Source organism: Nematolebias whitei, chromosome 3 (assembly GCF_014905685.2).
Source record: "Nematolebias whitei isolate Nwh7 chromosome 3, NemWhi1, whole genome shotgun sequence".
NCBI lineage: Eukaryota > Metazoa > Chordata > Actinopteri > Cyprinodontiformes > Rivulidae > Nematolebias > Nematolebias whitei.
This window is the reverse complement of record NC_056500.1, coordinates 24,914,667-24,927,196: the sequence shown is the minus strand read 5'-3', so window position 1 is coordinate 24,927,196 and position 12,530 is coordinate 24,914,667. Positions and strand designations below refer to the sequence as shown.

Below are 12,530 nucleotides of genomic sequence, written 5' to 3'. Positions count from 1 at the left end.
ATATATACTGTTTATAAACTACTTTGTACAATATGTACAATTTTGAACATTTTCAGAAACAACTGTGCAACAACATATCTCTCAAATCAGATACTGACTCATTTTCACAAATTTCAAAAAAAAATTTGGCAACTCTTCTTCAATTTTGAGTCACACCCTTATCACCAACACTTACAGCAAAGTGAGATATAAGCATAGCTGAAGGCCAAGATGACTGAGGGCGGTTGTGGTAAGTGATGTAAGAAAAACAACCAACAACTGAAAATGTCAGATGACTACAATCAAAAGAACGAACAACATAAACTAGAGGCTAATTGTTCTGTTTGAGGGATTTCTTCAGTTGCAGGTAAAAAAAAAAAAAAGAAAAAGGGAAAAATGAAATAAGGGAGTCTGGCTGCACTTGTGAGTGATAAATGAGTCTGAACACTTCATCAAAGAAAAATCTGCAGTGAGGATAGTAAGAAGCTAGTTAGCATTAACTGGTAGCACACCTTCATCCCATTAACCTGTCACACCAAGGACAATAAAACCATGGACTGAACTTCCTTCTCTCACAACCTGTTTTGTCTCCAGACTGTACAGAACCTGTCGCACAAACCATGTATGCTTTGCCTACCTGGATCTTACATCTTGCTGTTATGTCCTGGACTATCTCAGGGCCTCTCTGCCCAGACTGCATCTTTGGTCCTGCCCAGTGGTATAGTCTACATTTTTGTAGTGGGTAAACTGTGTTTAGAAACCCAAGTACACTGGTTAGTACAATGTAATCGTCAATTTATTTAGATTTTTAAGAATATCGAACGTTTCAAAATTTCTCTGATGCTTATATTTGGATAAATGTACAACAAACTTTGCACAACAGTTGGCTTTGTATTAAAATATGTTATATAATTTATAAAACAGTATCAATGCAAAACATGTTCAAGTATTAATTAGTAAGTATACAGAAGTATTAATTATACAAAAAACAGGTTGAACCAACTCAACGTTCCAAATGTGTTGACAATGACACATGCCCATTGATATGTCACATATCATCGAGCACTTTTAAGTGGGTATACTGAAATTCCCAAGCTTTCTCATGGGTATACTCCGTATACCCTCATATCACTACACCACTGGTCTGCCTGCTACGATGTGGTCAGTTGTGATCACCTTGCCTCTCTTGTATACCATTCAACCACATGTATTCAGTCAGAATAACATTCAAATGTTCTTGCTGTATGTCCTGGTGAGGTGGATCAGGGAGTCAATGTCTCACTCGTTTTTGGCATACAGCTTGATGTCATCCGTGTACCATAGATGACATTACTGTCCCACTTTGGAACCACTCTTTGCAGTGATAAACTGAGGGGTAGCTGAGGGGTTCAGCACCATGGTGAGCAGGAGGGGAGACAGAGCATCATCTTGGTATTTGTTTGCACTTGATGCTGTCTTGTGCACTTGGCTCTAAATTGGGCTTTAGAGTTGTCTTTGACATTCTCATCAGGTCATCAGATCTGTTGATAATCACTTTGAACTGCACAGAGCTTCCATGCTGTGCAGAGGCTGGTGACTGGACTGTAGCTGGATGGACTGGCCTCCTTCTGGGGTTCTTTTCTGATCAGTAATGTCCAGACTTGAGTCAACCACTTTAGCTGGGAGTTCTGGGAGGTTCAGATCTTTGATTTTGTAGACATGGAGCATTATCAGTCTGTTTTCATCCGTCCATGTGAGAAATGAGCTCTTCATGCAAGGCTACAGATACAGGTTGTTGCCTAAGCTAATCAGAAACACACACACTTACTGTATGCGTGTCAAATTGCTTGTGTCTGTCAAAAACAGAAGGGTCAGTCTATAAGTTGTCTGAAAACACAAAAGCCTTCCTTCTGCTTACTTTGTGATAAACCACACTGACAGGCACTTTTATTTGATGTAGTTCTCAGAGAACATTTGCTTGATTGGATTGTAATCCTCCTATTGTGTGAGTAAAGGAGCCACAGACTATTTTTAGGTGTTTATGTGAACAGGACAGGGCTTTAGTAACAGGGATGGCAGGTAAGAAAGGCCTGCTTCTGTTCATGGAGATGCTGCATGGCTGCATTAGGAGCAGTGCAATATAAGGGGCCAAACCTTGAAACTGTATTTGTGATCAGTGCCGCGGTCTTGTAATCCTGAGGTTGTGGGTTCGAGCCCAGGTTGCATCAGAAAGGGCATTTAGCGTAAAACAAAACTTGCCAAATCTTTCATGTGAGTTTGCTCACTGTGGTGACCCCTGAAGAAGAAACGGAATTATGTTTTACTTAGAGTTTTTCTTTTTATGCACTTTTTTTTTAAATATTTGATTAATTGCTGAAAAATTCTGCAAAGCATGGAATTGGCTGATGATGGATATGTTTAAGTGTGAACTTTTATCAAAATAAATTTAAAATGTTTACGGATAATTTGTATTTTGCTTGCTCAGGATGGGAGACGACAACTAAGTGACGATTCAACACAATCTACTGGCTTCCTTAGATAGATAACTTTACTGACTGTCTTTTATAGTGTATGCAAATGTTTTTGTACAGTTCCCTGAAACAATATCTGTTCTGACTTGGAGCTATAGATATAAACTGAATTGAGTTTTCAATGTCCAGTCTACAAAGTTAGTAAAATATTGTTTAAAATTCACTATAGTTATGTTCCTATACCAAATCCAAATAAATCATCCTTGTTTGGTGTCTGTGCAGCTTTGAAGGACACTTCTCAATCTTTTAAAATTCCCTTTATAGGTATTTTGCTGTAATTATTCACATTATTCATATTAAGCAACAATGTTTCTGCAACTCAATGCACGATGAATTCGGTATGGTTGTTTTTCTGGGGAATCATAAACAAAATGTTACACTAAAAATGAAAAAAAAAGTGATTGACACTAACCAACATATTTTGGACACCCTGGACTTTTTGCCAGTCCACCCTAGAGACAGATAACTTTTCACACCCTCCCTCACCAACAAATTAGAGCTTCCAGTTAACTGAACATGCATGTTTTTGGTCTGTAACCGAAGTACATGGAGAAAAGCCACACATGCACGGAGAGAACATGCATACGCCACCCAGAAAGGTCTCCCTAATATCAGTCAACATTTGCTGAAGTCTCAGAAGGACACCTATGTGTTTTAATGAGCAGCTGTGGAGTGAAGCAGTCCTGGGGGAGTCCGGAGGCATGCCTCCCCAGAAATAAAAAATAAATAAAAATCTACTCAAACCTAGGCATTTTCCAGCCATTTGAAAAGCATTTGTCTAAATTATTTGGATTAATAATGGATGGAGTTCAATTCAAAGCAGTCTGCTCCTCAGATGAATAGTGTTATTATTATTTTTATATTTTAATTTTTCTGTTCAGTGCCCTGAGATGACTTCTTTTGTGACTTGGCACTATATAAATAAACTGAATGGAATTGAATTACTAAAATAACAATATCAGTATATCATGAGCTGAGGTCATACTTGAAACTTGCATTATCTTTTTTTTTTTTACACACGGAGCACCACGAGTTTGTCTTGAATGCATCATTCTGTACTTTTATCATAAAATACCCTCTGCGCTTTATTATATGGTAACAAAACGGATCATCCTGAGAAAATATGTCTTCATAAATCTCAGACTATCCTATAAACTAAATCAACAAAACCAGATAAAATGTTAACAATCAGAATCAAAATAAAAAATGCCTACAACCACATCAACAGGCTAATAAATATCCACAATTGTTTATTGTATAAGATATCCACAATTCCAACTGTACAATTTTTAAAAAATATATAACAAAATACAAATATTGACGTTTAATTGTGGGACTAAAGATAGAAAGAAGAAACTAAGATTTACTGACAGATGTTGATAGACTGCCAGAGGTGTCCTCTTTAGATGGAACAGATTGTCCTGGTTACTACAAATCTGTTCACAGTTTAATCTTAGGTGTCCTATTAGAGATACGACCCCCTAGTTGTGACCAGACTGGTGAAGTTATTGTGTATTTATGAACTTTGTTCAAATCGCTGACAATCTGAGGTCAGACAGATTCTGCCTCCCGGACCTGTCTAATCCCTGGGATGTTCAGCTTGACAGTTTTTTTGTAGTAAATTAAAAATCAAGAAAATGGGTTTTCCTCAATTTTCAAAGTCCAATAAGCATTTATATGTTTCTTTCTATCCACAATCAATATTTCAGACATTACAAACATTTTCCCTTGGACAAATGACAAAAGTATTCATCATGCAAGGAGGGTTACAGTGAAACTGACACCACTGGGGGAGAGGTGTGTGTGAGTGTGTGTGTGTGTGTGTGTGTGTGTGTGTGAGTGTGTGTGTGTTAGGGGGAGGGGACGCAGAGGGAAGGCATCATTTATGAACCACCACTGCTGATGAGAAAGAAACAACTGGAACAAAACATTCAGAAACAAGGTCAAAGACCTGAACACTGTTTGAGCTAGCTCAGACTATAGTTACTACGTATAGTTCTTTTCAACTATGGTATTATAATCATCTCTAATAAAATCCTTGCACATGCATTATGTGACTGTATACATCCATATCATTCAATCTAAATGGATCGGTCTATAAAAAGAGTGAGTCAGAGAAAAATAAAGCAAATGTCATCCAGTGGGAGTCAGTTCAAAATAATTTTAAATAATCTGGGAAACAGGGTTATCTGGATAGAGTGTTTTGATTGTATGCCAACTGTTTTGAGCTTTATAAAACATGATTTATATGAAGCTCATTTAGGTTGTTTTTAAACCAGAATATACAGCAAGTCAAGGCATTCTGGCACCCATAGCCACATTACTGGGTTATATATATGTTAGTACAAAAAAAAAAAACAATATTCTAGCTGAGAAGATAAAAGATTATGAGATGACCTGAATCCTCCAAATTCAAAATAATAATAGAAGTGCAAAAGGAAACTGGTTCAAACCCATTAATATGATGATGTAAAGGCTTGAGAGGCCTTGTGCGTCGTTGGTTTTTGTGACGCCACAGTTGTTGTTTTTTTTTTTGGGGGGGGGGGGGGGGGGGTGAGACGGACTGACCTGCTCTGAAAGACGCCGTGTCCTCAGAAAGAATCCCAACAGACAGCCAACGACCACAGCCAGTACAGAGAGGATGAGGAGGCCGTTCTGTTTGCAGACGTTCTTCACTCTCAGCCACACGTCATCCAAAGCCACAGCCATCATGAGTTTCCTGTCCCAGTATCTTCTCAGCAACCCATATATGTAGATGATGCAATCCTTTAAACTCCAGGTGGGGTGATTAAAGTAAAAGAAAAGCCAAGAAACATTTAAAGGATGCTCCGGTCCTGGAGGAGACGCTGTATGAAATATTCAATCCTCTGTTGTGTTTTTAAGCACTTCTGAGCTCAGAATCCCTGCCACCGTAATGCTGTGTCCCTCTGTCCTAAGCTAAGAGAATCCTCTCATTTTCCAGTCATTCCCGCCCACCCTGTTCCACCCATCAGCCTGCGCTCACCCACCTCCAGAGGGAGGGAACAGCTGCTAAGCCCTGTCCCACAGAGTCAACATCGCCCGTCCTGTTGCTGTATTAAACAGGTCTGAAGCTGGATTTAAAATCCATGAGCAATTTGACAAAGGTTTATCAGAGCAGCGTCACAGGACTCCTGAGCCTGGAATATTGACAAGGACATTCAAGGTATTTAGATCGCTCTGGTTTATACGACCAGGAGAAAAACAATTTCTGCATCACTAGGCTGCATTACACAAAAGCAAGCTACTTAGCAGACTAACACAACCATGGACCAGTGCTGGATTTGCAGCATGGACATGAAGTTGTGAACACCAACTGCTGTTGGAATCGTCATCAAATTATTTTACTTTCCAAGGTATTCTGGTCAGTAGGTTTCAGGTTTGGTTTATTTGTCATATGCAAATCGATGCAAGGTCAACAATGCAATGAAATGCTCAGGACGAGAAGAACCGTCTTGACTCGCCAAATAAACAACAACAAGAAATACCAAAGCATGCAACAAGAGTACAAAGTACAAAAACTAGACGCCAAAAGTGAAAAAGAAATATATCTACAGCAGCATGGTCTTACGGGCAGTGTGGTTCTGTTATTAGTATTAGCAGGTCCTGTTAGCAGCTTGATGATAATAACGACCATATATAAAGACAGTAACAACATACCACATGACAGTATTCATACTGTATCAGTATTGAGATGTACTTTAACTTAAACATGACCTTAACTACATTAACAAAATGTTGAAATTTTTTTATGGCAAAAATATAAAAATTAATTGCTCTGACGTATTTGTTCGTCTAGCTCAATTTTTTTTAAAAGAAAAATATTGTGACAAAAAAACATTGTGACAAACATTAAAACATTCTTGAAAAAATAACCAAGTGAAGCAATCCTATATATTATTTTGTTATGTGGGTAAATTGTAATATGGTTGCTACAACCGGTTTGTGTCCCCCATCGTGGAGCGAAGAGGAAGAATTACAAATACCCCCTGTCCTTCTGTCCGTGCATGTTGTGAGCATTACACCTTGAAACATAAGCAACACACCAACTTCCCTTTGGTATGTAGCTGCATTTAGATAATAGAAAGGTCCATATCAAAAATAAGGTTGCCATGTCACATTCCAGTCCAGAAAAACACTCATCTCAAAAACTACAAACATTCACTATTCAAACCCCTCAACAATGGGGGACATCGGCATACTGCTTGTTTAAGTAGTTTGAGGCTTTTATTTTGTTGAAAAAGTTATTAGAAACAAAATTAATCACTTTGTACTTGTCCTGGTACACCGGTAAATGGCAGCTAAATGGAAAGAACAGCATCCAAGCCATCGACACGTATTGTGCTAATCGTCAGATACCCAGCTAACAGCCTGGCCAAAGGAGGAGACAGAAGCCACTGACAGCAAATCATAAAAGCTCCTCACAATACATGGAGGGTTTCATCCCAAGTCCAATACCCTGAGGTGCATATCAAGAAAATGCTGGAAGGAAGAGGGCTAATGAGCATCAGAGATACTGGATTAAACAATTAAAACACTGGAGTGCATCAGGAAGAAAGCCCCAAATGGTGATCTGCTAAGTGAATGACTCAGGCAGAAGCAGAAACCCAACGTGGATGAGGAGGAACAGGAGGAGCCTTAATGGACTGATAAGACCCTGCACGGCATGAACCACCGGCTGATTTAGGAGGTCAACATGTCCTTCTTAGGGGTGGACAGAAGGATAGCACAGAGACACTATGACAGTACAGGAGCAAGAGAGACCGGGGTCCCAACCCCAACTCTGATCCTGGTGGCCCACTGTTCCTCATGCTCTTTTACAGAACATTAAATCATCCAAAGCAGCGTTACCTGTCAGAAATCAAATGTTATAACACTACACTTATTTCAGATCTGCAAGCTGTAAATAAAGTTACTCTTGTCTGAGTGTTTGTGTGAATGGATGAAGGAAAGATTAATTTAAGTTTTTTAAAGACGGCATGGAATTACAAAGTACCGCATGCAGACCATCTGATGTTACATTTTATTCAACTAAAGCTGTGCCATTCTGTTTGAACATAAATACACATACATATGAAAAAATACATGAATCTGATAATATAGAAAATTATAATTTAATCAAGTGTTTGCCGAATAAGTGGCGTTCATCATATGAGGGGCATGAGAAGAAAGATGAAGTGCTGCAGTGGCTCAAGGGAACAAGGAGGAATGTGTCAGATGAAGCAATCTGTGAAGAGCTCAGAGCAGCGCTCGTCACATCATGGAAGCAGGAGTTCTGAGAGCAAGAGTCCGAGCCGTGCGCCCTGTCTTAATGCAAATTACAGAGTTATTTTTAATGCATCCCAGTAAGTGCTTGCACTTTTCTAAACGACTCTGTCAGCTGCCTCTTTTGATTTGATTAATTCATTTTTCCAAAAGATGGGTTTATTTGTTGTTTGCTTTAAAGCTCAAGTGACTCAAGTCGGTTTGTGCTCTCACGATGAAAATGTTGACATGCACTGCAGTCAGGTCTCATACAACAAGTAGGCCAATTAAAGGCTTTTACTTTGTAGCAGTTCCCTCACCCATGAGGCATGGGGTCCAGAACCCCAATTCTGAAAAACCGATACACCGATGTCCCCTGCTGCTGAGGAATTTGGAGATTGAATGTTAATAGTTTTCAAGATGAGAGTTTTTCTGGATGGACTTTTGATGTGGCTGGTCTGGTTTTTGATTAGGGACTTCCTTACACCTCGATGCAGCTACACACCAAAATAAAAGCTGGTAGCTCACTAATTTTCAATTTACCAAGCTCACAACAAGGATGGACATTTATGGTGGCAGCCATCTTGGATTCTGACCTAGCAACAGATGCAGTCGACGGAGGGTATTTTCCATTTTCCTTTTCTGCTCTGCCGGGGGGACAACAAACTGGTTATAAAAGTTTTCACTCGTGAAGAACAACACATCCTTCTTCAAGAAAAAAAAATCAGATCTTTCTTTAATTTAGTGCCTCCTGAGGCCATGGAGGGGACAAGCATCAGCCTTGTCTTTGCACACACAGATTTCTCTAGCTCCTTGAAATCTTCTGATGTTCATTCATCTTAATTATCTGTTGAGGAACATTTATCTTAAATTGTTAATGCATTTTGAAACATTTCATTTAACTTATTAATGTATTTATTGCATAGTGGTGAACCTCTGCCCATCTTTACTTCTGAGAGATTCAGCCTCTACAGTTTTCTTTCAATGCCCAGTCCACTAACCTGTTACCATTTAATCATATGTGTTGCTAATTGTTCCAACATCTTCAAAGTTCATGCTCAATAATCAAAGTTTAAAAAATCCAACAAAGTTAAGTCAGGTTCTCTGGACGATTTCTTTGTGTTGAAATGTTTCATCTTTCATCCAAAATACTTCATCAGTCCGAGGAGCCACAATAATAAATTCAGTTCCATAAGTAGCACACACATAGTGGACCAACCAGTTTGATGATGATAAAATGGTTTCTGGAGTCTGCCCTCTCCCCCATCAACTTGTCTGAGGCAGCTATGGCCAAAGTGGTTCAAAACATCAAAGTTCATGCTCAGTAATCCATGTAAAACATCCTGATGAAGTCTTTTACATGAAAAATGAAACATTTCAACATATAGTAACCATCCAGAGGACCTGACTGAACTTTGTTGGGTGCTCCTACAGCATATTTCTTATATGTATCACCTACTTTTACAATGTTTTGTAGCTCCTTTATTAACATTTTGAGATATGTTGCTGCTATAAAGACCTCAATTATTTTGGTTATAATGTGCAATTTCTTAGTTTCAGCAATTCACATGTTTACTCTGTTGCAATGTGAATAAAATGTGTTTATGAAATGTTCTAATGATTGCATTCTGTTTTAAATTACATTTTACACAATTTCCCAAATTTTGTAGATTAGGGACTTTTATACATATTTGTTGTGCTAATAAAATGCTATAAAAAATCTGCAGAATTAGTAAAAGTTAAGGTTTAGTGCTTTGCTCATGAATGAAGGCAGCAGTTTGGTGTGTTCTCGCCTCGTGCCACCTGTATATGTGAGTAAAGCATGTGCTCGTGCGGGGATCACATGTTTTGCCAGGTCACTAATCCTTCTCTGTTGCCAATATCACAACTGTGTCTGGTTTCATCAGGCTGGGATTACACAGGATTAGAAAAGCTCCCATAGGCTGACATGCAGTCATTCATTAAAACCCCATATGTAGCTGCTCACATATTCCACTGAGCCTAAGTGCAGTAATTACATTCTAACAGCAGCACGTAGAGCTTTCACAACACCACCGCTTGTGGACTTTTTTTTTAACTGATCACACAATGAATTGTTTGACAAAAACCATAACTGCCCCATGATGATGCAGTTTAGCACAAATGGCAGCACAGTGTTCGTGAGGAGGGAATTTTATTGAAGTTAAGAACAAATATTTAGCTGTAGAGCACAATCTCAGAAACTTTCTAGATTTGTGTTGTTTTTTTAGATTCCTTGTGTTCAGCTGCCTTGTTCCCAGTGGTGGGATGTAACTAAGTACAAGTACTTCATTACTGTACTTAAGTACATTTTTCATGTATCTGTACTTTACTTAAGTAGAGTTAAATGTGGGTACTTTATACTTTTACTCCACTACATTTTACATCAAGTATCTGTACTTTCTACTACACTACATTTCTATAATGTGTTGCATTACAAGTTACATTCATGTTGCGGCTTTTGATTTGTTTGTTACTTTGAAAGTAACCAATGGTGAGAGGGGAGTTGGTCCATTGAATCACTGCAAAGTGCAAAGGTAACGTTAGGCCCACCTTCAAGAAGAACTGGGCCAATGACATATATTCTAGTATATATGTCACTGAGCTGGGTGCACCTGCAGCACCACTACACCCAAAATGTATTCCACCACAAGAGAGTCATCCAGAAGATATGCTCCACCCATGGCCTTATTGAAACACTGCTCAGTACAACAGGACAGATTCTCTCTCCCAAAAAAGCCAGATTGGACTCAAAAAAATCTTTGAAAACCAACTTCTTCTGAAGTTGAGCAAGAAATTATTGCTGCCATATTAAAATGTTTCAGTTCATTGGATGTTAGGAGACAAGAGATTTCTCCATATGTCTCAACACTCAGGTCCAAGTTTTAAAAATGGTGTCAGGAAGTTAAAATATTGTTCAATATTGACCCATTACAAGGTTGAATAGACAGTATTTTAACTAAAGTTGATGACAAACTGGAGTTGAAATAATCAAAGCCTGTTCCTTTGTTAGTTGTGTCTAATGCCCCTTTTGTTCAGGCAGACAACTTTTACTTAAATGTTTTTATTGCAGTTAAAATGACACATTGGTTTTGATTTGTGTTAAATAAAAACTTTCAAATGTATAATCATTCCTCTTTCTTATTTTGATTAATGACATTTAACTCTGCATGCCATCCCTGAAATTCTGCTGCACAGAATCATGAGTCCAAGTGTGAAATGTGTCACAGAGTAAACACAATGTATTATCTGCAGCATTGTTCATTAAAATGACTCAACACTATTAATGTATTACAGAAAATATACATATGGTACGCAGACTTAAAGATATGTAGACCATTGCATTATGTAATACATTCAGGAAGTACTTTTACTTTTAATACTTTAAGTATTATAAAAGCAAGTACTTATTTACTTTTACTTAAGTAAAAATGTTAATATGGTACTTCTACTTTTACTAGAGTTCATTTTTATCTGTTTATTTGTACTTTTACTTACTACAGTGTTTGAGTACTTTCTCCACCACTGCTTGTTCCTCCGTGTCTCCTTCAACCATTCTTTCATTCAACCCCCACCTTCCGTTAACTGTTCACACCTGCTCCTCGTGTTCTTTAGTCTCATCTGTCTCGCTCCTCCCTGCCTCCTTCTACTCAGCTCTCCTCTCTCTTCTCTGCTCCTCCGGCTGTTTGTTGACCCGCCTGCTCTCCTCGTGGTCACTTCTCTTTTGTATCTTGTTGCACTGCGACCCATCAAGTTTTGTTGTTGCTGTCACATTATTTTTTCTGCATCGAGTTCTCGTGCAGCCTACATGTCTGAGTCTCATTTAGGCAACCTGGACAATCGAACAAACCTCTCAGAAGAATCAAACACACAAAAACAAACGTTAATACAACCGCTTTGAAGAATGCATGACTTAATCTTTCAAGTTTTTTAAGATATTTGAGGACTGCATTAAGATATAAAAAGATGTTTAAGATGAAAGTGATAATACAATTAGAATTCATTATCTTAACACTGAATTACAACAATATTTCTCTCCCTTCTCAAAGACTGATTTCCATTAAACTGAGGACGAAATCCACCTTTGAGTCTTTTTCTGTCCAAACCACACCGTCTGTATATGGCCTATGAACACATCAGTGTTTTCTTTGCTTAATGTTTTGAGTTAGTTTATATGTAAAATGCCTTGCAAGCATCATTTCTATGAAAGAAAGATGTTTTGGACCCATAATAAACTGCAGAAGAATGTCATAAACTGAATGATTCTCTCCCACATTCAAATATAGTTTCCTGTTTCTTAAAAAGCTCATATAACAAGGAGCATGATGTCTGCCATCCCTGAGGCTGTTGAGTAGTGGATGTTTGTAGCTTTTCAGATGACTTTTTTTGTGCGTTTGTGTTTTTATTTTCTTGTGTGAGGCAGAGCAGAGTGATGGATCCTGGAGAGTGGAGGGAGCAGACGCAGGTACAATGGTGGAGCTGAGGGGACGGATGGGGGTGGACTGTAGATTCATCTGCAGTCACCTCAGTCATTTGGGAAAACTATATTTTTAAGCAAGTTAAAATCTAGAAAGCATAATGATTGAGGTGGAAGGTTTACATACTTATAGAGTGTCAGCCATCTTGGATTTTCACGTGGCAATCCAGTTTTCTAGTGACCTCACTTCCTTGTAGATGCCACCACACACAAAAATGGACGCTGACACGTTGTTTACTTTTCAAGTTGTCCAGTTAACAAGGTTAACATATTTACAGCGGTGC

The 12,530-nt window shown here is 38.4% G+C and overlaps 1 protein-coding gene across 1 annotated transcript in view; it reads right to left on the bottom strand.

Annotated features, from left to right (window-relative positions):
- Positions 1-5,201, bottom strand: part of slc1a7b (solute carrier family 1 member 7b) — a 39,341-nt gene extending 34,140 nt beyond the window's left edge. The window contains exon 1 of the mRNA XM_037674727.1: positions 5,058-5,201. Within this exon, the coding sequence (XP_037530655.1) occupies positions 5,058-5,201 (144 nt within the window). The remainder of the gene's footprint in view (positions 1-5,057) is intronic.
- Between the last annotated feature and the right edge of the window lie 7,329 nt (positions 5,202-12,530).